Here is a 27,305-nt window from a genome sequence, read left to right as displayed (position 1 = left end):
GAGATCAAAGACAAAATTCATTTAAAAAAAAATCTCAGTTCAGTAATATGTCTGGCAGATAAGACTAGGGCAGATTTGGTGCCGACGAGAGGCACAAAATCACCACATATATCCCAGGTGCTAAGAGAATATTTAGCACATGACTAAACACTTAACATCCATGGAAAAAAGATTATGCAAGAATTATATATTGCATTAAGAAGCCAAGCCTCGTCCTAAGAGCAATAGAAAGTTAACAGATGAAGGGGGAGTCTGTGCTGAGGCGGGTGGTTTTCCACATCCTTCTAGAAATGTTTCCCTGACAGGAACCTTCCGCCTGCAGAGTTAGAGGTTCCCTTCCTCTTTTTGCCCTGCCTGCTCCTTTGCCAAGAGCACTGAACAGGAAGAAGTGTTTGTTTGAAGATGCTGCTAGCACAGTGAGGTTGTGAACAAGGACGATACCCATTGCCTGAGCAGGAGCATATGTTCAGGAGACAAGGAACTCTGCTCACCGCACAGTCATCAGCCTACTGAAAAGACTCCTATCTGTATGCCAGCCCAGACTTCCAGAGAGACCTCAGGTAAGTCTGTCTGTCTGTCTGTCTGTCTGTCTGTCTGTCTTCCATTCATCTGTCACATATCCCTGACACATGGGAGACTAAGGCTTCTATGAGACTAAGGCTTCTAAGCTTGTGAGCAAGGGTCATTTTAAGACTAAGCACTGTTGAATTACAGGAGATTTATGTATCAGACATGGTTTATGAAACCACACATGGAGACGAGGTTCAGACCTAATGCTAAAGTATACATGAAGGAGAGACAGCATGTCAAGTTCCTTATCAGTGTTCTGGACATGTCTGGGTCTCCTCCATTCCCTAGAATGCCTGTCTTCGAGTCTTCCCTTGGGTACTCTTAGCAAGGGACAAGGCTAAGTCATGGAGAAAGCAGCTTCATCCACAGGATACTGATGATGTTGCTCTGATCCTCACAGGTCCCTGAATCCCCATCATCATGAACTGGAACATGATCATCTCAGGGCTTATTATAGTAGTTATCAAAGTTGTTGGAATGACCTTATTTCTGCTGTATTGTGAGTATATGTGCAAGCCTTCTCCCCAGTATCCTTATTTTATTCCTCTACTCAGAATGCCAGGTTGAGTATAAAGTTTCAGCGCCCAAGTTCTTCCACAGTGTCCTTCTACACTCTGTCAGACACAGGGGGCCAGGGTGGTTTAGTGGTCTACAATGGAGATACACAATGACTATTAAAAAAGGTAGAGCCCTTACATGAAGCTTTTGGATAATCTGAACTAGAATATTTAGTATGCCTTTTTATTGTTGCTATAATTAAAAAAAATATAAACTGCTCCAGTTCAACCCAATAAGGCTGTGTGGAGAGCAAACTATAGGATCAAGATTTAACTGAGGGGTGTGGGTGTGTGGGTGTACGCATCGCACATGCATGCACACATGCCCACACGTGCATACACAAATTCTTCTCAATAAATTCATTAGTAAGAGAAGCTTCAAAGCCAAAGATCTTGCTCAGAAGCCAGTAAGAAAAATAAAGGAGGAAGGAAACATGAGTAAATTGCTGGAGTTGGGTAAGAGGTATTTCCCTTGTGACCCAATTTTAACATTCTGAGAGCAGAGAAGATACATGAGTAGATAAGTGAAGACCAACGAAAATATATACATTATAAATTCTAATAAAGTGTATATTATCCTCTATGAGGCAAAGGCTCAGTACTTCCTGCTGTGGTCACAGTTCCCTGGCATCTCCTGTGGCTCACTGGCTGCCTCCATTTGTAGCCACATGGAGGCTGAGGCACTAGCTGATTTTCTTTGCAGTCCCACAGGTTTTTGACAAAAGTAATGATGACATCATCCCCACGGAGAGCTACGGAACCACTAATGTGCAGAATGGTAATCTCCCTAACCACCAAGCTGGCTACTAACAGTCCCTAAGAAACTTGCGGGCAAATGCTCCATGAAGGTCCTTTTCTCCTTTGCAAGTGTGAAAGTGAACAGCAAACTCATTGATAGTGATTTTTCTCCCCTACCAGTACTAGGGATTAACCCCAAGACCTTGCTCAGGAAAAGCAGCGAGCTACACCTCCAGCCTCTGCATGAAATGTATGATCCTCAGTTCTCCTCCTGGAACTACTATAATGTGTTTCATAGATTCTTACAAAAATGGTTATAAAGAAACCAAATTCTAGATAGGTATGGTGATGTATACCTTTAATACCAGCACTCAGGAGGCAGAGGCAGGCAGACCTCTGAGTTCTAGACCAGCCTGGTCTACAGAGTGAGTTCCAAGACAGCCAGACCTACACAGAGAAACCCTGTCTTGAAAAACCAAAAGAAAGAAAAGAAATCAAATTCTAGCATCAGGAGATGGTTCAGTTGGTAAAGTATCTGCCCCGCAAGTATGCATGCCTGAGCTTGGATCTCCAGCACACATTGAAAGCCAAGGGTTACAGTTACGTCTGTAACCCCAGGTCTGGTGGATGGAGGCAGAGATGGGTGGATCCCTGGTGCTCATTGGCCAGTCAGCCTAGCTGAACTAATAAACTCCAGGTTCAGAAAGAGATCCTGTCTTAATAAGTGAGGTGGACAATGTTTGAAGAAGGCACCCAATGTCAACCTCTAGCCTCCTCACACATGCACACACAAATGCATACACACTCACACACATGTACATGTACCCACACAAACATGAACATACAACACAAACACACACACACACACACACACACACACACACACACACACACACACACACACACGAAAGAATTCATGTTCCACAAAGACTAGGCATCTTTTTGTGTGCCAAACATCATGCCAGAGCAACGACAGAAGAAGACTAACACAGGTAAATGATCGAGCCTCGCGGATGAAACAGAAAGCCCAGTTCCAGATGTTTCATCCACGGAGGACATGAAGCTTCCAATCCCACCTCTCTTTTTTAAGACTGATTTATTTTTATGAGTATGAATGTTTTTGCCCTCGTGTATGTAGGTACACCATGTGCATGCAGTGCCTATGGATGCCCCTGGAACTGGAGTGACAGGTGGTGTGTGCCAACTTGTAGGTGCTGGGGACTGTGCCACCGCTCTGGCTCCAAGCCCACTCTTCTTGTAGCTTCCTGCAAGAACTCTCTCACTGCCTCTTAAGATATGGGTTACTATTGATGTCTTTAGGACCAAATAAAGTCATTTCTAATTAGCATAAAACAGTCTATTCTAATATTATGAAGTCTCTGAACTAGGGAATGTATTAAAAGGTGAATGCTTATGTCTGTTTCATCAATATTATTTTAAGTAACAATTCGTAGCTGGGTAAATGATAGTTTCAACCATAACCAATAAATAACCAGGGCCCTGAAGGGAGATTTCAGTAGCCTAGGGAGCCATTGTAGCCGTCTGCTCAGTCAATGTTCCCAGGAAAAAATGATCCTCTTAGGGGCCCATCAATCCCCATATTTTATATTTTAAAAAGTAAACGTCTATGCTTAGAGGAATCTCTAAAACGTTACCTACCTCCTTATCTGCTGTAACTCCCTGAATCCTGGATCTTGTTGTACTCAGTTACAATCCTTCGAGCTGAGGAAATCCTAATGAGAAAAGCATCTAAAAGCTGCCTGGGGTTATAGCTTCTTATAGAGGGTTTGGACACCAGAAATAAAGAGAATAGCAAAAACACTGTGTGGAGCTGGAGAAAAGGTACTTCAAAGAGCTCTCTGGGGATAACCATGTCAAACGTGTATATAAGGAGTAAGAGCCTCCCTGGGACACCAACCTCCCCTAGCCCCACCTCTTGTTCTTGTTTTGTTTGGTTTTGCTCTCCTAAGCATTTCACATCTACTACCATAATAGGAAGAAGTAGGGTATAAAGTAGGACTTGAGTACCAAGCATAATAGATCATGGCAATAGTTAGATGGAAGCTTCAAAGAAAGACAATTTCTGATGATTCTAGTTCAGAGTGGCCAAGGCCCTTGTCATCTCCATAGCATCTTTCAGGCCCTGCTTCCCTCCCTTCTTCCTTCCTTCCTTTCCACACCCTCCCCTCCCTCCTCTTCAGCCTTCCCCAAACACTGAGCACTTCCTCAAGGAAGATGGTTTTTCTTTCCACCTCCAAATAATCTAGAACATCAGGGATGCTTAGAAACACAGAGTCAGAGCTCAACAGCCCACATACTAATGACTGTTGTGTTCATTGACTAGTAACCATCAGGCTTTCTTTTCATTTCAGTCTCACAAATCTTTGGGGGAAATAATGAAAGCGTCATGCCTACAAGGAGCTATGAGACAGGTACAGTGCATGGTCCCTGCTTTCCCCCACCCCCTCAGTACTCACAAGCTGGATTCTTTTTGTTGTTGTTGTTGTTGTTTTGGTTTGGTTTGGTTTGGTTTGGTTTGGTTTTGGTTTTTTGGTGGTGGTAGTGGTGGTTTGTTTTTCGGTTTTTTGATTTTGGGTTTTGTTTTTTTTGGTTTTGGGGTTTTTTTGTTTTTTGGTGGCTGGGGGTATTTTTGTTTTTGTTTTTCAAGACAGGATTTCTCTGTATAGCCCTTGTGTCCTGGAACTCAGTAGTGGCTCACACTGATAGGATTTGCTGAAGGAGGCAGAGGCAAGAGGATCACAAGTTCGAGGCCAGCCTGGGTTACACAAACTGGATGCTTAAAGACTTTTCCCATTGTCCCCTTTCTTGTGGGACTTTGGCTCAAAGGGACCATGAAGAGCTTTACGTTCATTCCCTTTATATTAGGGGCAGGAAAACAGACTAGAGTGATGGAATTTCTACTTGAATTGGGAAGAATTTATATCAGTAGTCACAAAGAAATGTATGTCCCATCATTTTATGAGTCGGTTCCAAGGTCCCCACTCCAGAACACTAATCACATATATTCATTCTGTCTCTGTCTCTGCTCCTTCCCTCCCCACCCCACCCCCAGTCTCGCCAATCTGTCCCAAAGACTGGGATTTTCATCAAGGGAGATGCTTCTTCTTCTCCACCTCTGAATCATCTTGGGAAAACAGCAGGGATGACTGTGCATCAAAAGGATCCACACTGGCAATTGTCAACACACCAGAGATACTGGTAAGCATTGGGATGGTGTGATAAGATAGTCTGCCCTACGGCAGCTGCAGTTGGTAGAGTCTATGGGAAAATGTGGTGACTGGGGTAGGATGATGATGAATAGAGACATGCCTAGCTGGGGAGTTTACAGTCCTTGTTCTAAACCTGAGACTGGGAGGCTCTTCATTTTTATCCAAACTAGAAAACCAGATTCTGTTGTCTTCCCCCAAAAACTACAGCATCAGGCTTGTATCTTAAAGACAGACCAGGACATTTAAAGTGCAAGGACTGACCAAAGACCTAATGCATGTAGAAGTAGCTTAAGGACTAGGAAGAAGGCTCAGTGGGTAATGTCACTTGCTGCAAAGCATGATGACCTGAGTTCAATCCCTGGGACCCACATGGTCCCAGAAACTCCCACAAGTTGCCCTCTAACTCCAAAAGTGCCACATGTATGCTCATACACATACATACACATAAAATCACAAAAACACACAGACACAAAAGTGAGTGGATGAATGAATGCTAAATATGGTAATTTAAATTACTGAAATATTGCAGAATACTTGGTGAGATGTTAATGTATACAGTGAAGGAGGAAGATATGAATTACTTAAGATATTAATGTATCATCTCAGTATGCATAAGAAAAAAGATACGTTAACGTGATTAGTAATGTGAAAAACAGAGAACCAGATAACAGAGTTTGCACTTTATCTTTGTGATAATGAGAGTAGACTAACACTATGTCACGGCTTTGTTTACTGTATCCCTTTACCGTGTGACTGCCATGAGACATATTATTATGCATATTTTATGCACTTGCAATGAGGAAATAAGAACAAAGAAAAGTAATGTTTTGTATGTGTGTGTGTGTGTGGTGTGTGTGTGTGTGTGTGTTTATGTGGGCACACATGTGCCACAACAGGCATGTAAAAGTCAGAGAACAATAAGTTCCTTCCACTTTGTTTGACACCAGGTGCCTTCACCACATCACAGTAGGTTAGCTGCGCCCCTCCCCCAGTCTTCTGGGGCTCTTCCTGTTTCTGCCTCTCCTCTTGCCATAGGAGCGCTGGGAATCCAGATGATCCCTACAACATCAGGCTTTCTCATGGGTTCTGGGGATCTGATCTCAAATAGCCACACTTACACAGCAAATGCTTCACAAACTGACACATCTCCTCAGTCAAAATAAAAGTTATTTGACTAAGATCATATACTTAAACAAGAAAACATTAAATTCATCAATTTTATTATTGTATAAAATAATATATATATATAATAAAATAATACTTATTTTATTTATAGTTGCCTCTCCTTCAAATCTTAGCATTGGTTGGATACTGGGCACTATGCTGTATAATACTCAAGTTTTCCTCTCCCATCCTTTCCTCCCAAAAATCATCATGTGATGGGGCAGAATTTTCTAGAGGGCCATCCCTGAATCGATAATCAAGGTCAGAGATCAGGATCTCCCAAATTCTCTGGGGTAAAGTACCCAAGTGGAAAAGCAAGATGTTTTCAGGTCGATAATCAGAAGCAAAGGAAAGGCAGCGGATGGGGAAAGAAAACAGGGTGAAGAGAAGAGGAGAATGAGAAGAAATTGATCCCTCCATTTCCTCTAGTCACCATTTAAGTTTTGGTGCGTCCAGTTTTCACCACATTACTCTCCCCTGCTTCCACTGCATATTGACCACAGGGAAAGACCACGGCATCAATGGTTTGCTGATAACTCTGACCATATTTTTCCACTGGATTAAACTTATTTGGGAACATGATATTTTCTGGAATGATGAAATTCCTACAAACAGAGGCATGCCAGTTATAAAATGTGTATATGAAATGACCGTTTTTTGACTGTGGCATCCTTCTTCCCCGTTCCTTCTGGGTTGGCCCAGAAGGGCAATACTGACATCACCAGGGCGTCTATCAGTAATGTAAATTCTTCATCATCTACATTAGATCTTCTGCACCAGAGGCCAAACAGTCTGTGTTTGGCCCAGCTATCCAGGTTATCTTTCTTCTGACCAAGTTTCAGAACTTCTCTAGGATTAATGGCAAGTGCCAGTGGCACCACTGTCTAATCCCCGGGGGGCCTTCCTAGTTCCCAGAACCAGGCCAACCAACTGTGGACCACCAGCTCAGCACTGAAGAACTCACTGACGAGCTGCTTCTTTTTTAACTTCTAGAAGTATCTTCAGGACATAGCTGGTGCCGAGAAGTACTTTGTTGGTTTGAGACGTCAGCCTGGAGAAAGAAAGTGGCGCTGGATCAACAACTCTGCCTTCAGTGGCAAGTACGTGAACACCCTACCTTTCCCCAGGGGTTTTTGCATGAGAAGACTAAACCTGAGAGCCACACCGAGACAGCTCAAAGGCGTAGACTGGACTCTGTTCTGCTTTTCTAGTTGCTTCCAAACCATTTCTTGCCTTATTTAACCTTTTTATTATAGAAAATATCCAATATTTTACATAATATAAAAGTAGAAGAGAGAATATTATTCATATAATAAATTATCTTCTTCAAACCGACCCCCACATATAGCTGCTGCTGTACCTCATATGATATTTCATAGGTCATTAAACTACATGTGGTATCATTTCCCCAGATACAGCTGCTTTATTTAAAAGAAGTTTATTCTATACCTGTATCCTATCTATACCTTAAAGTTGAAATGTAACTCTCAAGAGCTATCTTCAGGGCATCATTCCATGTAGTCAACCTTTGGAGGAAGCTGGAATGTTTCCAGTTTTCGTATGTAGATGCTGAGTCAGGCAAGGAGCCAGCCCGGTCCCCAGCCTGCAACTGGATATCTTTACAGAGGGGAGAAAATTAAAATGTGCTCACTGCCTCTTCAACAGCAGGCACTATGCTGTGCTAAGCGCATGCATGGATTATTTCTCTGTAGTCACTAGGATGCCATAAAGAAAGCTTTTATTACTCCCATGGTTCGAAATGTATTGAATTTCACATAGCAATAGGGTAGAGCTACAGTTTGATTCCACAGCCCCTTGAGCCCAAATCTCATGCACCTTTTTCATGAAATGAGACTCCACAGTCAGACCAACAGGACCTGAATGGCAGGAAGGAAGTAGGAGAAGGCCAACAGCTTGCCTCCACCAAGTTTTCCAAGATCCAGTTTGCATTCAGTAAAGGATGCAAAATCTCTTTCCACCTTCCTTGGGCCTTCCTGTTATAAACATGCAAGCAATACTGAAATATGATTGGGGAGGGGGTGTTGACAGTGCCCTCAAAGGTTGGAAATATTTCCAACTGTAAATGAACAAGTTAGACCTAGATTCTTGGAATCTGTGAGTGTTCACAGGAGTGTTGAGAGGAAGCAGTGGGTATAGGGCTGGACTGGAGAAGATGTATTGAGAAGAAATGGTCTACCCTGGGAAGAAAGGCCCAGTGCAGAAGAGGAGGGTGTGTAGTTGCATGAGGCTGCATCTCTTCCATGCACAGCTCCCATGCAACCCTCACCTCACTAACAGCCCAAGACAAAACTGAACCAAGGAGCCTTAACCATGCTTTCTCTCTTCATTTAGTGTGACAAATGAGAATCAGAACTTCGACTGTGTCACTATAGGCCTGACAAAGACATTTGATGCTGCATCATGTGACATCAGCTATCGCTGGATCTGCGAGAAGACTCCCAAATGATCATGGGTCTCCACAACAAGAGCAAATATATATCTACAGAGCCAACAAAAGAAATTAGTTGCAACTGAAACTAGTTCAGAAAATATGGAACATCAAAGACTGTGCCCCTCTTCCACAGGTTGCTGTGGAGCTTCCCAGTAAATCCTTAGGGTCAATATGTTATTCCCTTTCACAAACATCTTCACCCAACAGGAAAATTCCTGTCCTACTCCAGGCATTCCCCAAGACCACACTTCCTGTGAGAGGGGACTGGATTCTAGTGCTCTCCGGTAGAAAGGGCCAGTTTTCTGGAGATGAAATCGATATGGAAATGAAATCTATTCTTGTAGAGTTGAGCATTTTGACTGATCAATGGGCTTTTGCTTGAAGACAGGATCTATTTCATCCTTAGAGTACATGCCCATGTTATTGAGAAGAAGCTGCCAATGGAATAGAGGTGAGCACTGTTAGAAGGTGGCATGGGCAGAAGATAAACTCAGCTTCATGACCTCCCCTATTCCCCAAAGGCTTCCATTCCCAGATTCCTCCCTAGAAGCTAAGGAAGAAGAGGCCTTCCTCAGTCTGAACTGAGAGCAAGGCTCTTGGGAGGACCTCTACAGCTCAACGTGGAGCTGAGAGAACATTGTGGGAATGCAGAAGGGTTTGTATAGGACAGAGAAAAGAGGAGGGGAAGGAAAGGGAGAGGAAGAGAAAAGAAGGAGGGAGGAAAGGAGAAGAAAGGAGGAGAGAAGAGGAGAGCAGAAAGGAGGGGAGAGGAGGAAAGAAAAGGGAGTGGTGTGCAGGAGAGACAGGGAGAGGAGGGTGACTGAGAAAACACTCAAGCTAAAAGTTTTCTTGTTTTGGCGTAAAATTCTACTGTGGCATATATAACTTTTTTTCATTAGAAAAGAAAGAGCAAAATGGGGACAAACGGAAATTGTGAGAGATGGAGCAGGGTGTTTGATCACAATGAAAGAGAGGAGGGAATGAATGAAATAAAGTCTTGGGCTTCTTAACTGTTCTCTGTGTTCACAAGAAGATAGCAGCTGCATGCGCACCTAAAGTCATCAGAGAGAAGAGATGCATTGGTTGAGTAATAAGAAGCCTATAGAAAGCTAGAGGAATTGAAGTCACCCAAAAATTAACTCAGCATTTGTATCTAACTGTGATTTGTATGTGTGCCACTAGTCAAAATAAACCATAAATTATATTATTACAATACTGTTGTTTTTCTAATTTCTAGGTTTCAATGTTGCTAGTACGCTGGTAGATTTATAATTTTAATGAGACAATGCACTAGCTGTTAAAATCTGCTTGAAGAAGGCCATCAGAAATAATCTGGTGGATATGGAGTTACGTTTGTACCCTGAGGAGCTATAAGTTCCCTGATAGTCTTAACACATAGGTGTCCCAGAGCAGGGGAGGGGCGCTGAGACTGTGGTGGGGAGAAGCAACTGGATTCCAACCAGAGGTCAGCCCCACAACTCAGACAACAGAAAGGAAATCTTGATCCTTTTTAAGAAAAGGGAACTTCCATTGCCACACTTCCTGTCTTATGACAGATGGTTGCAGACTAGTGAGGCCAGGAAATGAGGACATCTAGTGATTTCTGTGGTTGAAGTCTGAATTTCCCGCAAGACAGGAAGTTACTCCTGCACAGGTTCTTAAAGAAGCTTGGGCAGGGGTTGGCGTGGGAAAGAGAATATTCAGGGACTCTGTGGATGTTGCTTCCATTACTGGGGAAGGGACTCATGAAGGGTAGATAAATATGGCCTTTATTAGGGAACAGTGATATGGGTTTTTTTTAATGGGTTTAGTAAGCCATTTGGATTGGAGTTTTGACTTTGCTTCTAATATGCTTTCCCTTACACACTTTTTAATATCTGACGCAGTATGTATATACTTTTTTACAGCTTTATTGGGATGTAAGTAATGTCGGAAATTTGACCCATTTGAAATGTACAATTCAATAGGTTTGATACATTCGCAGTAGTTTGCAGCCATCACCTCAACAAGAAATCCTATACACACTAGCTATCACTACATCATCTTGGTATTACTCTCAGCCCTTTGAAGCCACTTACGTACTTCCTGTCTCTATAAAGTTCCTTCTTCTGGGTTTCATATGAATAGAATCATACAATGTATGGCCTTTGCTTACTGCCTCCTCCACTTAGAATAAGATTTTCAATACTCACCCATGTATTTCAACATGTAACAGCGCTCTAGTCTGGAGCTGGAGTGCCCCCCATATGTCTGTGTCAAAGGTTCATTCCCCCAGGATTGTGATACTGGGAGGTGGTAGAACCTTTAAAAGGTTCAGGAACCTTTAAGACCCCTGGAATGTAGTCATGTTCCTGAGAGTGTGCCCTCTACAGGGCGTGTACAATCCTCAGGCCTTTTGTCTTTCTCCCCTTTGCTCCCAAGCCAGGAGTGGTTTTCCTCCATTGCATGCTTCTAACATGATGTGTGACCTCTCCACGGGACCAATAGCAATGAGACCAACTGATTACGGACTGAAATCTCCAAAGCCTTTTGATCAATTATTTATCTCAGGTGTTTGTTACAGTGGTGCAAAGCTTGCTATCCCAACCTGTATTTCATTCTATGGATGAAAAATTTGTTTATTCCTTCATCAACTGAATGATAGTTAAGCTTTTCCATCTGTCAACTGTTATAACTATTACAAACATTCATTTCTCAACTATATACCTAGAAGTGTGACTGCTAGTTCATGTAGTTATATGATACATCATTTAAAGAACTTTCATTTTTTTTCAAAAGCCACTGAACCTTCCCATCAGTAATATATATGGACTCTAATACTTTCACATCCTTTCACATATATGCTGTTGTCTATCTACCTTGCATTATGTGAATGACATTCCATAGTGATTTTGATTTGTGTTTGATTGTCATTCTTCATCATCTGATGAAGAATTAAAAACATCTTTCATGTACATATCACACTTTTTAATTAAAGACTTTAGGAAAGGATATGGTCTTATCAACACACATCTTATTCTCTTAATATTGTTGAACACTCAGCTTTTAAGTTAAGATCTAGAAATACCTTCATGATTCTGTTTTTATGCCATTCCAAAGATCAAACCTAGGGCTTTGTACATATGAGACTACCATTCTGCCAATAAGCTACAACTTCCTTGTATTTTTTTAGTAAATTTTATATAAAAACTTGAATATAAATAAAAGCATCACACACCAAAATTAATGAGACATCAAATCTATATATTTTAATTAATTTATATATATTTAAAATTGACATTTGAAATGAAAGCTGCAGGGCTTTGCATTAAATTTTACACTTTCAGTAGTGAATGTATATTAAGCACTTATCCAACACTCAAGCCAAAAAAAAGAAAAGAACAGAATTAGAACTTTATAATTAGAAAAAACAAATATTTTCATATCCTCTTCCATAGCTCCTTTGTTTTAAGCCAGGCTCTCGCTACACACTTCATGCCAGCCTAGAAATGGCCATGAAAAGCCAGCGTCGAGTCAGCCCTCTTCCGTCTGCCTCCTGAGCGCTAGCATTACAAGTATGCATCCAAAACAGCTCCAAAATATCATGATTTAACATCATAACTACTTAATCAAATCTCTCCTTATTTGGACAAATATGTGTGTGATGAAGAAGATCTCAGACTTGCAGAGTATTTTAAGGACAGGAGTGTGACTTAGTATATCCTTTAGGACAAATAAGGGAAATTCAATAATTTTATTTTTGTATAGTAAATTAGTATATGTTTGCAGAAATGAAAAGAATATTTAGAGGTTCATAGTGGCAAGTCTTCCCTTCTGCTTCATGCCCACTTCATTGTCATAATTTCAGAACAACTAGTTATCACTTCCTTATGATGCCATCCACAGCAACTGTGAATATCCAGCCACTTATATTCAGTACACTCTGGTTCTCTCACTGAAGAATACGTAGCTTATAACTTTTCTAATCATTGCAGGAAGAACATCATTGTTCTGGCAGCTTCATAAGATTCCACTGGGTGGAACAAAAACTGTTCATCTAGCTTGCTATGATTATTCCACACAGCATCAATTTGTAGTTTTAAAAAATGCTGCACTGGATTATTTTACAAAGTAGCCATGAATCCCCTCCCCCCGAAAATAAATGGAAACAATGATTAGGAAGAGGGTAGAGCTGCCAGGAAAGAGGGGAGTTGGGCAATGCTGGAAACAAGGAGTGGGAGCAACACTGTCTGGAGAAAGGTGGATGACCGCATGGGAAACTTGGTTGCTTTGTTTGTTAGTTTGTAGTGAGGGGAACATAGGAATCTAGGAGTACACTGTAGAACTGGAACACTCAAAAGAGGAACACAGAGATGGCTGAGGAGGGCAATGGGAGAGGATGAACAAATGAAGCAGAACAAAAGCGAAGGAGGCATTAGAGACCTGGAAAAGGTTGAAGACTGAGACTCCCAGAGAGAAACAGAGCCTGCCTCTTCTGTTCCATGCACTACACCCCTAGGTCCAGGGCCAGAAAACCCAGCTCTCTTCTCATTCTACATCCTGGAACACAGCTCCATCACACAACCCCTTTGTGGCAGCAGTAGGATCTGGGTGACAATGTAAGAGAACACCTCTTCCTCTGACACCTGAAGAAAGTTTACCAGTTAGAGAGGTGATTGCTAGGTCTCAGGTAGTCCATAGGTCTAGGGATGAGCTCAAACTGGACTACAGGAGGATTTCTGGTTAGATAAAAGCCAGCATTCCTCAGGGACTTGTGAAACTGATTCCCAAATGCCCTAAAAGTAGACATTTCCCTTTAACTCTGGCGAAGGGACATATGGCTACCTGTGGTTGCATACAGAGCCCATGCTGGCCTCTAGGCCCCCTCAGTCTCTATTCACAAGTACTTGTACATTTCAAAGTCCACGCTAGTCTCCTGGCCCTCCCTCCCATGAGCGACTCGGCCTCCTCATAATCCATGTGGTTTGTTCAGCCCGAACATTCTCTACCTCAGGCTGTCCTCTGGCTCTCTTTGTGGCCTCTCTGTTCTCCCTCTTGTTATGCTCTATGCTCTGTCTCTTGCCATCTCCATCATGCTCTCCTTGCTTCACTAGCCCTGGCCATGTCTAGTCTGTTTTCTTTTCTCTCTGCTCTGACTCTTCAAGATGCCTCTGGATATTTTCTCTCTCTTATTCATAATCAAAACCTCCCCCCTGATAATGAAGCGGTCATGTCCACTGTCTCTTTACTGTGCCCCCTTGCACACAGTGATAATGGTTTTAAAACGTCCAATCAAAAACAGGGCAGACACACAGATGAACTCTCAGGGACTGTGACAGTATGTATAAGACCTATACAAATTCAAGCCAGGAAAAAAAAATCCCAGCACAAAGGAGGGTTAAGTGAGGACAAACTCCCACTCCTACCCTAAAAGCTATTTGCAATGGATAGTTTCTGGGGGAGGGAAAATTGATTTCCTTCAATGGAGTGGCACTTGGTATATCAACCACACTCCACAGCAGGTCCCATGCTCAGGAGTAGATGATCAACACAAATATGACTCAGTGGTTTTTAATGGATTTTTAATTTGTAGATTTTTGTTTTGTTTCATTTAAGAGAGAAAAAGAACATGTAGTTGGAAGGGTAGGGAAGGGGGAGGATCTGGGAAGAAAAGAATATGATAAAAATGTAGCCACAACTTAAAGTCTCTGTACAAAGATTATTTGATAAGGATAGTGATTGTGACGCAGCTCAGAGATGTTATGGTCAGATTATTCTAGCAATCTTAGTGTGTGTTTGGCCATGCAAACGCCTCAGGGCAAGGCTAGCTCTTGAATAACTTGTAGAAGCGGCTCACTCCATCCCGAAGGGCTTCTATGACTTTGTCATTGCGGAGTGTGAAGATGAAAGGGTTGAGGAAAGGAGTTACGATGGAAAGCATCAAGGAAACCACCCTGTTGTAATCAGCCGCCTGCGTTTGCTTGGGTTTCACGTAGAGGAACAAGCAGCAGCCATAGCCAATCACGACACAGGTGAAGTGGGAGGCACAGGTGGAGAAGGCTTTCCTCTGGCCAGAGGCTGAGGGGATCTTGAGGATGGTGGAGATGATATAGGTATAGGAGACAATTGTGGGGATCAAGGAACCAAAAAGAACAAAAATAGCCATTAAAAAGAGGATAAACTCTATGAAAATAGTATTATCACAAGATAACTTGAGCAACTGCCCCCGGTCACAGAAGAAATTGTCCACCACATTTGATTTGCAGTAGGTAAGGTGAAATGTGGCATACACTGGCCAAATCTGATAAAGGAACCCAAATACCCATGACACAATTACCACAGAGTTGCAGGTTCGACTGCTCATGATGACGTTGTACCTCAAAGGGTTGCAGACAGCCACGTAACGATCCACAGCCATGGCTCCAAGCAATGAAAATTCCGTGGTCCCCAGGGCAAGTTGCAAAAAGAGTTGTACAACACATCCAGCCAGCGATACTGCCTGCATCCCAGGAAGCAGCAGTCCCCAAAGCATCGCGGGAACAATAACAGTTGTGAGCAGGATCTCCAGGATGGAGAGGTGAACAAGGAAGAAATACATGGGGGACTGCAGCCGTTTGTCAACACAGACGATCACAATGATGACTGTGTTCCCCACTAATGACACCAAGTAGAAGAAGCAGAAGGTAGCGAAGAGGATGTGGCGGAGCTTTCCAGAGCCCGGGAAGCCAACAAGATAAAATTCAGTGGCACTAGTGTAATTCCCCAACATTTAGTTCTTAGTCCTTGTTCTTTGTGAAATCTAGAGAGCAAAAGAGAGAGGGAGGACAACACTTCTCACCTCAGAAGCATTGAAGACATTACCAGGTTCAAGAAACATTTCCCTTGCATTCCTTAACTCCACAAGATGGCTACCGATTCTATCCAAAGTTGTTGTTAAATGTTTAAGGGATAACGTATGTACAAATTCATATATGTGGACACATGTGAATAGGTAATAGAAGTGTGCAAGTTCAAATGAATGAGTGCTAATCATCAATACCACACCATGTACACCATAAACAGGTGTACTTACCAGGTATAATGTGTACCTTTATCTCTCAATGCGCTAGAAATCCTGCTCCATTGTGCTGTGATCAGCCATCATGCTACTTGCCTGACCACAGTCTGCTAATTTACACTACCTCTTCTCTGGCAATAGTGTCCCCATCCTACAAACTCCTACTGGATTTCAATGATTCTAAGTACTCCTGGCCAATCCCGCAGAGATGGGGCTCCTTGTATCCTTTACGTCCTCCAAACACAGGCTCCAGTTGCATTCTGTTCACTTGACAGTTTTCACCTTTCCGTGTGACTCAGTTATAGAGTGTGGCTGGGAAGTGGAATCTACACAGGATACTGTCGGAAGACATGGCCTCTTCGGGAATAAAGAATTGCATCTCCCCCTGACTCTGGGGCTTGCTTCCCAGAGTAGCTTGCTCTCTTCCACATTTGGGGGGTGGGGTAGGATGAACGGTATGCTCACCTCTTACCTCAGCGAATGTGCTGCCTGCAAACAAGCAAGGAAGAGTCCAGAAGGAGTGACGGGCTCAAACTTTAATCTTCAATTTCCATCTGTCCTGCAAAGTGTCCACCTGGGACCAGAAGGCAAGAAAATGGCTGTGGAGTGAGGACAGCATCTTCTAATCCCTTGAGTCTCAAGCTGTGCTTTCCCTGGGAGACAGGACCTCAAATGACCACTGTGCTCCTATATCCAACCTGCCACACTCTCAGTCCCACCAAGCAGCTTGGAAAATGCCACATTGACTCTTCTGTGACTGCCTGTTTGCTCCACAGTCCTGGGAGAAAAGGAAAGCATAAGAAAACACCAATGTGTCAGCATGAGTTCCTTCCCTCACCTCATTCAGGTCTCTGCACAGATGTCTCCTCCTCCCAGCCTTTCATTCAGAGAGACCTCAAGCTCTCTGCCCTCCACTGGGCTGTACTTTTCTTATCATTGCTCTTAGTGGTATCTCAAGTCATACTTTTGCTTGCTTACTAATGTAGCCTCAAAACCACACATTTAATTAATATTTCCATGGTTCATCTTTCATTTTCTCTTTCTTATACTGCCAGACCCCACACACACAAAAAGTTGGATGACATACATACTCAGTGATTTTTAAAAATGATTTTGCCAGTGAATAGAGGTGGAGAAATGGGGACTGAGCAGAATACAGAGTGATTTGTAGATCGGCCAGTCCTAGAGATCTACAGACTGGCAGGCAGATAGAAGAAGAATGGGGAGAAGAGAGAGGCAGGATTTGGGAGCAAGGCAGAGCTTTGTGACAGCCCTGCATAGAGCTGGGTGGATGTGCCCTCTGCTAAGGAGGAAGGTGTGACTCTTGGCTCACCCTTTCCCAGTCTCTTTTCAGTATGTCTGTGTCCTTAGAAGGACACATGATGGTACTTCACCATTTTTCCATGATGGTGCTTTACCATTCTGTATCTCATACGCAGGAGCTCCTGGAAGATGCCTCCAGACAAGGGGGGACTCAACTAGGAAGTTGATCACCTCTCCGGTGATCACCCAGACTGGCAAGCTCTGGGCTAGTCCAAACCTAAGGCCAGGAGGCAGAGCCAGCAGCTGCTTACCCCACTCACAATGAAGAACACTGTCCACACAGAGAAGCTTAGGGAATCGTCGAGAAATCATAACGGTGAGGAGAGTTCGTTTGTCTACTTTGCTCATATCCCCTGCTTCCTTCTTTCTCTCCTGCCCCCAAGGATAGTTAGCTATCCTCTAAGGAACAATTTCTAAAAGTTCCAAGGTTCACTAGGGATGCTGGCAAAGAAAAGCTGAGCAGAACTTTTATCCTTCTCTCTGGAGGCTAATCAACTTTCAGAACATTGAAAAGTTGTCTAGTCAGCAAACTTGAAGCTTCGCTCATCAGGAACTTCTCAATCCCCAGGTCACCTTCTCTCGGGTTCTAAGTTATGAACAAACAACCCAGACTGTGAAGGACAGGTCTGCGCCTATCCTTGATGGAATTTAGCTCGACAGAACCTAAGGTACACTCAGACTAGTGCTCTCAGTACTGGCCCCAATGTGGATATCAAACCAGAAGTCACGAAAAGAAATGCCCACAATTGCCTCTGTGTCTCTAAGTTTTTATGAGCCCACTTTTCCCAGCTGATCTCTGTGCCCTCCTACCAGATCTGTTCTACATAAAGTTGTGTGAACTATGGTAAGAAAAAGCAAACAGGGAGGAATTGCCCCTTATTTACGAATCACAATCTGTTAATGTCACAGATCACTGAGTCTCTCCACCATGCACTTTCCGATGGAGGCTGCTCAGTTCAGCCATGCATTTTTGTGAGTCTTCACCTGCTATGCTTCCCTGCCCTGCCTGAATTGAGGAGTAAAACATAAAGAACCAAAATTTGGAAGTGACAGAAAATACTATATAAAATAAAGATGGCTGGGATGCTGGGTACATTTACAATACTTATTTTTAGGCCTGGGAGATGGCTCGGAGGAAAGCGCTTGCTGCACAATCATGAGGGCCTGGGCTCACATCCTTAGTGCCCACATAAAAGGCTGTGATTTGTAGTGTGAGCCCACTGTCCCAGAACTAGAGGACCCAAGGGGCTTCCAGGCCAGCCAGTCTAGCCAATCAGAAGGATATGGGCTCAGGGAAAGAGTCTGTCTCAAGAAATAAGATGGAGACCAACAAAGAAGGCACTTAATGCTAACTTTTGCCCTATACATGCACAGGCACAGATGAGCACACTCACACCACATATGTACATACACACATATATCATACACATATACATGCACGCACACACACAGCGCACAATAATGCAATAGTAAATAATCTATTTGGTTTTACATTTTGTGAAACTTGTATCATTTTTCATGTAACTGGTATAGATTATGGTTTTAAAGCAAACTTGTGTTGATTTTGTGAAGGTCTTGTTCAGGCAACATAGCTATTGAGTTCTTGAATGCAGTTATCCTATCATGTCCAAAAGACATTGTTTCATCTGGTCCACCTTTACCTCTGGCTCTTACCATCCTTCCTTGATTTTGTAACGGTCCCTGAGCCTTGTAGAGGACAAAGTGTGATACAGAGATCCCATTTGTGGCTGAGCACTCATCAGACACTTATATTCTTCACTTGGACAGTTGTAAGTTTCTTTGTCAACCACCATCCACTTCACAAAGAAATTTCCCTAATGAGGTCTCAGATACGCATGAGTCTATGGATAGAGTGATATAGATTCAGAGAGTCATTTGATATTATGTCCATTTATCAAAATAATAGCAGTAAATTCACACCTGAGACCTATGAACTCCCCAGTGACAGGTTCTTGGGCATACGTAAGATACCAGGCATGTTTTCCTACAATGGATCTGTCCTTAAATCCAATAAGAAAGTGATGGGTTACTTCCACGGTGTTCATGCCAGTATTGAATCCAGGGGCATATCTTGCCAAGCTGGTCATAATTCACAAGCTGGATAACATGACTGGTAATGTTTTGCTCCCCAGCACCATGCATAGCACCTTCTGGTACCATGAAATCTTCCTAGCAGGAAGGAAAATTCAGGGTCAATATCAAGCCAGCCAACGTCCCAGCAGGGAGGGGGAAGGAGCTGAAGAGCTCCCACCCCTAGGTAAAGAGCTTTTGAGAGTTGATGACTGCTGAAAGAAGAATAAGTTGTTCTTTAAGAAAACCTGGGGGCTGGAGAGATGGCTCAGTGGTTAAGAGCACTGACTCCTCTTCCAGAGGACACGGGTTCGATTTCCAGCATCCACATTGCAGTTCACAACTGTCTCTAACTTCAGTTCCAAGGGATCTGACAGCTTCACACCAATGCACATAAAATAAAGTTTTAAAAAATAGCCAATAGAGGCATTAAAAAAAAAGTATGTAGCCCCTGAGAGGCCAACCAGAATCTAGAGGATAACCCATACCTACAGGATATTATTTCTGCAGTGTTTTCTGTCACCTTCAAATATTGGCTCCTTATATTTTAGTCCTCAATTTAGGCAGGGCAGGGCAGCACAGCACTTGAAGATTTACAGAAAGAAATGCATGGCTGAGCATTGGACTCACCCGGTTATTAAAATGGCATAAAGTTGGGAGGAGAGCTTTAAGGGTGGGAAGGTATATCTTGGAGAAGTTACAGTGAGAACTGGAAGGAGAATATGATCAAAGTACATTGTATGCATGTATGAAATTATCAAGGAATTAACAAAAATATTATGTATTTTGAAATAGAATTGTACAAAGTGGCATATTATAAAATCTAACTGTCTCTCATTACCTTGTTGTATGGTTATCCACCAGAGAAGACTACTCAGAGTTGGGTTTAAGCAAATAGAAAGTCTTTATTAACCAGCCAGCAACTACACTGAGTGTTGGGGATCACAAAACCAAGCCATTCTCAGGGTGAGTTTTAAAGCACAAAACCTCATCCTGGATTGACATACTTCAGTTAGCAAGAACAGTGAGCCAGAAGTGGAACTAAAGAAGCCAAAAAGCAAGGTTAGTACATTTAAAGACTTGCCCAGACTGTAGCGTGCACAGCACCAGTCAATAAATCCACAGCACAACTCCTGAACTCAAGTCTCAGGGAACTTTGTGGAAGAGAGGACAGAAAAAATTTAAGTCCAGGAGATTGTGCCTTCCAGCTCAGACAGAGAATCTACACCCATGAAATCTCAATGGAATCACTGCCTAAACGAGAACTAACAATTCCAACAGTTGGCATTCAACACAGATAGGGAAATCTCACACAGAGGTCCCAGCCCTGGATGAAGAGCTACAGGCAGTTAGCTGCTAAGAGAGGGAGAATTAGACTTCCCCAGAGAAGTGCTCCCTGATTGTTCACCCAATACCAAGTGGTCCAGCCCTTAGAAACACATACACACAGACTGCACTGAATGGAATCAGCCGTTTGTATTAATGCGTTTACTTGTATATATGCATACATAACAACAATGGTTAAAGAAAGCTGTGAATTTGAGAGGAGGAAGGGGTAAATGATGGAATTATATTTTAGTTTAATTAAAATTTTTTTTAATTAATAACAACAACAAAAAGAAACTGAACCCAGGTACTCACATTGATTAAACAAGCATCAACGACTTCATGATTAAAAAAAAAAGAAAAGACATTAGTTACCACACTTGTCTTACATTATCACATAATGCTTTTTGTGTTATAGAGAGAAAGTATCTATCAAATGTCTAGATAGCTAGAACCATGATGTTGGAATTCCCAGTTTCTAGAACTGTGATCCCAACAAGCTTCTTTTCTTTATAAATTACTCATCCTTGAGTATTTGACAGAAAATAGAAAATCATCAAAACTTGACAAGAAGCAAAATGTGTAAGTAGCTTTGGGATCATGTGACTGGTAGAGGTTTAGGACAGTTCTGAATATGAGAAAAGCTTTTATTGTCATAAACAGCACATTGGGGATGGGCCACTAATCTTGCACCACTGGGTCAACAATGCCTGAGAAAAGCCTTTTAAAAGGAAAGCATGAACAACTCATGTGTGCTCAGTTTCGCTTGGCTCCATTGCCTCTGGGCAGAACATCATGCTCAGGGCCGTACAGTACAGCAAACAGCTCACCTCATAGCAGACAGGAAGCAGAGAATTGTAGCTAGAGTTTTCTGGCCTGGCCCACAGTCAGGACAAATCTCTGTCACTCGCCAGTCCCACAGCCACTCAGACCCAACCAAGTAAACACAGAGATTTATATTGCTTACAAACTGTATGGCCGTGCCAGGCTTTTAGCAATCTAGTTCTTACATCTTAAATTAATCCATTTTTATAAATCTATATCTTGCCATGTGGCTCATGGCTTACCGGAGTCTTCACATGCTTCCTGTCATGGCAGCGGCTGGCAGTGTCTCCCTCCTCCTTCCTGTTCTCCCTTTCTTCTCTCTGTTAGTCCCGCCTATACTTCCTGCCTGGCCAATGGCCAATCAGTGTTTTATTTATTGACCAATCAGAGCAATTTGACATACAGACCACCCCACAGCAAAGAATCACCCTTGGAAGGGCAAAGGGACAAGACATGTCCTTCAAAGTAACCTGCCTGTTCAAGCAGAGCCCAGTTCCTAATATTCCCATTCCTGCCTTCTGGGTTTTTTTACATACATATTGAAACTTACAGTAGAGTCTTAGAGATACCTTTACTTTCTATAGGACTAAAATAGAGAGACGCAAACAAGGAAGGGCTAATTTAAATTGTTTATGGACAACTAAGACTTGATGGCAGGGAGAAGGTAATCTGCATGATAATGACCCCCTTTCTGAATGCTTTCATCTTCACTCTTCAAAATGACAAATTCATAGAAGCCTTTAGGGGTGGAGTGAAATGTTTTTGCCAACTTCTCAAGCATTAGGGCTGCCTTGGGTACCAGCTTCACTGTGGACTTTAACGATCTGAAAACAATTCAAATCATTCTGTAGTAGTCATTCTCCACATCAGATTGTGGGGGCGGGGCACGGAGGATTTTTTTTTTTTTTTTTTTTTTTTTTGAGACAGAGTTTCTCTGTGTAGCTTTGGAGCCTTTCCTGGAATTCACTCTGTAGCCCAGGCTGGCCTCAAACTCACAGAGATCTGTCTTCCTCTGCCTCCCAAGTACTGGGATTAAAAGTATGCACCACCACTGCCCAGCTCATGGAGGATGAGATTCTGGGCAGCTCCTGTTTATAACTGGGTGGCTCCTACACAGATGATTACTTAATTATTGTTAGTTTTGTTTTTATTGTCATGGTTTTGGGGATTGAATCTATTCTCATGCACAAGTTAAATAAGTGCTGTATCACTAAGCTATAATCCCAGGCTTCCGCTTGTTATTTTAATGGATCAATATACAAATATCTATAGTTAGAATGCATTTTGTTGTAGCTGGATATGTGTAATATGTGAACGATATGTCCATTTTAGAATACCTGAACATATGTGTGGGATGAAGAGTGAGATTTACTCTCTAACAGCTAACAAGATTTTGATTCTAGGTTCCAAGACTATCTTTCTCTACATAGCCCTGTCCTTTGTTTTCCTGATGTTCCATGTTCATAATTGTTGAGCAATTGCAGAACTAGGCTCATACTTCAACTGTCTTGTAGGTGATGCCTCCAGGGTTGCATTAGTGACAGCACCTCACTGGTAATTTTTCTCTTGGCAGTATTGGAGAGTTAGCACACTCCACAACCTTTACTCTTTAGCAGTCTCGGGCCAGGGCATGTGTTAGCATAGGTTCGTCTTTAATCCATGAACTTCTTTAGGGTGTGGGAAAGAATGTGTGGGAAAGAAGCATGTTCTTATGTCACTCTAATTATCATACCAAGTCACTGGGGCTGTGCTCTAGACATTAGGTAACAAGGCAGAACTGGCCTGACTGAGTCCTTACAGAGAAGACGGGGAGGAAGCAGCTGCTGGTCCCTCTCTCCTGCCTTCAGAGGCTTCAGTTGGGCAGACTTGCTCTTCCTGGCTCCTCACCATAATGATTAGTCTGGGGAGTTCTTTTTCTGAGTCCATTCCCTAGCTCTCTTTCTGCCATTTCCATATTCACTTCCGCATTCCTTTGCCTCTGCTCTTCCCTTACTAGGGTCAAGTTTGCCAAGCTGTCTGTCATCCAGCCCACCAAACTCCACTAATGTGTCTGTTTCAGTGTTGTAGAGTCTAGCTCCTGCTCCCATCACAGCTTCTCAATATTCATGCATTTTATGATAGAAATTTGGAAGTTTCTTCTGCCTCATTACACAAATAATTATACAAGTTGATGCTGAAATTATTCCAGAACTTTGATTTGATTAAATACTACAAGATTATAAGAAGAATAAGGTTGTCTCTATTGTTAAAAAAAAAAAAGTTCAGGATATATTGTTTAATAAGAAAAATAAAGACCAGAAACTTTAACTGTTGATTTTCTTTTTTTTTTTCTTTTTTTTTTTTTTTTTTTTTTTTTTTTTGGTTTTTCGAGACAGGGTTTCTCTGTGTAGCTTTGCGCCTTTCCTGAAACTCACTCTGTAGTCCAGGCTGGCCTCGAACTCACAGAGATCCACCTGCCTCTGCCTCCCGAGTGCTGGGAATAAAGGCGTGCACCACCACCACCTGGCACTGTTGATTTTCATAAGAAAAAAGTAAAGTTAGTTTGTATTCATACCTGCATGTATTTGGATCAAGCAAATCTTGGAGGGAACACAGCTGGCCCCCCTGGGATGCCGTGATTGGAATGAGACTCAGAAAGACTGCCAAGGGAGACACGAGCATGGCCTGCTTTGTGTTGACTTTAGTTCTAGTTCATGATAATGTCCCACTTCACTGACACACACACACACAAATATAACATCCTGCTTGCAGATGTCAAGGAAGAGTTGCTTGTTTAAGGACAAACCTTATTGTAGCAGTGGAGATATCTTGGCCAACAGTCTTCACTGAGTTTAGACAATGTGTTTCTAGAGAACTAAGTGGAGAAGATGGAACAAAAAAGGAAATGGATTTTTCTTGTGCTGAGGCCTTGGCTAATTTTGTAAACATGGAGATATAGAACATTCTTTTGATATTTTGTGTACCTGTCTCATGCATGTCACACAGGTAACTTTGATCAATCTGACTTGTTTTTGCATTTCTCAGTTTTAAATAAAATATTGTGTCATGCAGAAATACTAACTTGTAAAATTTAATCTATTCTTTTGTTATTCACATCTGTGTACACTTGGGGGTTTTGTCTTGCTTTTGTTGTTTGTGAGAGGTTTTTGCTGTTTTGAGATAGGGGTATTGGTTTGTTGTTTTTGTTAGTGTGGAACACATTGTATAGCCCAGTTTGGCCTCCAACTTATAGTTCTTCTACCCAAACCACCTAAGTAATGGGGTTACTGATGTGCATGCTTGTTGTAGAATATTATTTTAAGATGTGCTTCATTTGTTTGTGCTGCAAAGATGTGTTGCATTTTTTTATGTTGCATTTGTTTAACTCTGTGAAGTTGTGTTACTTTGCCTATCTAAAACACCTGATGGTCTAATAAAGAACTGAATGGCCAACAGTAATAGCAAGGCAGGAGAAAGGATAGGCAGGTCTGGCAGGCAGAGAGAATAAATAGGAGAAATCTGGGGAGACAGAGATGAAGGAGCAAAAAGAGGAAAAGGAGAGGAGGACACCAGGGGCCAGCCACCCAGCTACACAGCCAGTTATGGAGTAAGAAGTAAAGAAAGTTATACAGAATAGAGAAAGATAAAAGCCCAGAGGCAAAAGGTAGACGAGATAATTTTAGTTAAAAAAGCTGGCTAGAAACAAGCCAAGCTAAGGCCAGTCATTTATAAGTAAGAATAAGCCTCCATGTGATTTATATGGGAGCTGGGTGGTAAGCCCCCAAAGAGCAAAAGAGTGGGGAAAAAAGCCAGCAACACACGCTGATAGCCAGCTTGTACATATTGTCTTAAAAGTATTTTCCCCTCAAAAGAAAAAAACCTTAGCAATACTAAGTACATATAGGCTCTGGTGTTGTAGGTATAGTCTTATAATTTTAAAGAAAAAGAATGGCAAGCACATGAATAGAATGTTTCAAACACTTTTAGTAACCATACTGATGCAATAGCATTATTTAAATTACTGTGTGTATAATCAGAGACAAAATAAATAAATGATTCTTCACATAGAAAAAGTTAATAAAGTTTCTAGAGTCATATGTATACACACACACACACACACACACACACACACACACACACACATCCTTGGGTCATATAATCTGTGGTCTAACTCTGTCCATGGGATATCCTAGCAACATGGACAAATTCAACAACAATGAGTGTTCCTAGGCTCACATCTGTAGCTAGAGTTTTCCTGCCTGGCCCACAGTCAGGACAAATCTCTCTCACCTGCCAGTCCCACAGTCGCTCAGACCCGACCAAGTAAACACAGAGACTTATATTGGTTACAAACTGTATGGCCATGGCAGGCTTCTTGCTAACTGTTCTTACAGCTTAAATTAATCCATTTCCATTAATCTATACCTTGCCACATGGCTCGTGGCTTACCGGCATCTTCACATGCTGTTTCTCATCATGGCGGCTGGCAGTGTCTCTCTGACTCAGCCTTCCACCTCCCAGCCTTATTCTCCTTCTTGTCCCGCCTATACTTCCTGCCTAGCCAATGCCAATCAGTGTTTTATTTATTGACCAATCAGCAACACATTTGACAAACAGACCATCCCACAGCACTTCCCCCTTTTTTTTCAAAAAGGAAGGTTTTTCGGGAGGCAGAGCCAGGCGGATCTCTGTGAGTTCGAGGCCAGCCTGGACTACCAAGTGAGTTCCAGGAAAGATGCAAGGCTACACAGAGAAACCCTGTCTCGAAAAACCAAAAAAAAAAAAAAAAAAAAGGAAGGTTTTAACCTTAACAAAGTAAAATTACATATAATTTGGGAATTTGGGCGTAGCTTCTCTTACTACTTCCTGCTGGAGGGGGGCGCTGTATCTTATGGGGACACAAAGAAAATTTTAGGATTATGGAATAGTTCATGAGGCTGTATTGTCTGAGCCAGTTGCCTTCAAACCATTCTGGATGTTGGATCATCTGGGCCATGGTGTCATCGGAGACCTTTCAGGGGGTCCTGGCTGGTCAAACCTGATGTATCTTAATCTGGAACAAATCCATAGCCTTTGCCTTTCTGTGGGAACAAAAGCAGAGTCTCCTTTCCAAAGCAACATATCCTTACATCCAAATTTTGAAGTCAAGGTATCTTTAAAATATACATTTTGGCATAACTCAACAACTTTTACAATCAAATGTTTTTCTGCAGTTAAAAATCCCAAAGACAACACAATCCAGATTCTCTGTGTAATATTCATCTTTACATGGCTTATTTTTTATACTACCTTTACTGTCTCTTTAAAGACTTTATTTTAAAAAACTATTTATTTCTTTATATAACTGTATGTATTCCTTTTTCTCTCTCTTTCAAGCCTACGTACATTTTTACACACATTGTAAACTATTACATCTGAATCTGTCTTATTGTGAATCTGTTGCTTTAAACTGCAGCAGCTGTGGCTGCTGGCTCCTCCCACTTCAGCTTCCCAACATGGCCGTGGTACTTTACCACCAGCTCTGGGAACTATCGTGGGTCTATGCTTTTATCCAAGCAGCGTGTAGCCCAGAAACCTCTTTTTTTGTTTTGTACTAGCAAAGGCTAAATCTACCATGCAGCTTAATGTGCCACTTGCAGAGGCCTCATTCCCGCCATTCTGCAGGTCGAGCGCGCACACTAGGAACCCACAAGTAGCTCAAACCAGCAGCTGCCGCTCATTTGAGAGAGACAATTAGGAACTGTTTTTAGCTCCGTTTTAGAATCTTTTCTCAGGTTTTAGGTGGAAACTCTTGCCACCACGTTGGACGCCATTTGTAGCTAGAGTTTTCCTGCCTGGCCCACAGTCAGGACAAATCTCTCTCACCTGCCAGTCCCACAGCCGCCCAAACCTGACCAAGTAAACACAGAGACTTATATTGGTTACAAACTGTATGGCCATGGCAGGCTTCTTGCTAACTGTTCTTACAGCTTAAATTAATCCATTTCCATTAATCTATACCTTGCCACATGGCT

At 42.3% G+C, this 27,305-nt stretch overlaps 2 protein-coding genes across 3 annotated transcripts; one reads left to right on the top strand and one right to left on the bottom strand.

The window, feature by feature from the left end:
- Positions 1 to 366: 366 nt before the first annotated feature.
- On the top strand, positions 367 to 9,924 carry Clec5a (C-type lectin domain containing 5A). Of its 2 annotated transcripts, XM_052719983.1 has the most exons (7): positions 367 to 560; positions 971 to 1,069; positions 1,831 to 1,905; positions 4,238 to 4,297; positions 4,939 to 5,084; positions 7,253 to 7,359; positions 8,612 to 9,924. In XM_052719983.1, the coding sequence occupies exons 2-7, from the start codon at positions 991 to 993 to the stop codon at positions 8,724 to 8,726; spliced, it is 582 nt and encodes a 193-aa protein (XP_052575943.1). In that variant the 5' UTR covers positions 367 to 560; positions 971 to 990; the 3' UTR covers positions 8,727 to 9,924. The 2 variants fall into 2 exon arrangements, with proteins under 2 accessions (XP_052575943.1, XP_052575945.1); XM_052719985.1 differs by lacking the exon at positions 1,831 to 1,905 and having other exon boundaries at positions 370 to 560.
- A 4,590-nt stretch (positions 9,925 to 14,514) lies between these two features.
- LOC128098340 (olfactory receptor 9A4) lies at positions 14,515 to 15,459 on the bottom strand. Its single transcript, XM_052719329.1, has one exon. It carries the CDS (start codon positions 15,457 to 15,459, stop codon positions 14,515 to 14,517), a length of 945 nt encoding a protein of 314 aa, XP_052575289.1.
- Positions 15,460 to 27,305: the final 11,846 nt, after the last annotated feature.

This window comes from Peromyscus californicus, unplaced genomic scaffold (assembly GCF_007827085.1).
Source record: "Peromyscus californicus insignis strain IS unplaced genomic scaffold, ASM782708v3 Scaffold_6__1_contigs__length_162567912, whole genome shotgun sequence".
Lineage (NCBI taxonomy): Eukaryota > Metazoa > Chordata > Mammalia > Rodentia > Cricetidae > Peromyscus > Peromyscus californicus.
The sequence above is the reverse complement of the archived record's forward strand: the minus strand, read 5'-3'. Positions and strand labels throughout refer to the sequence as shown.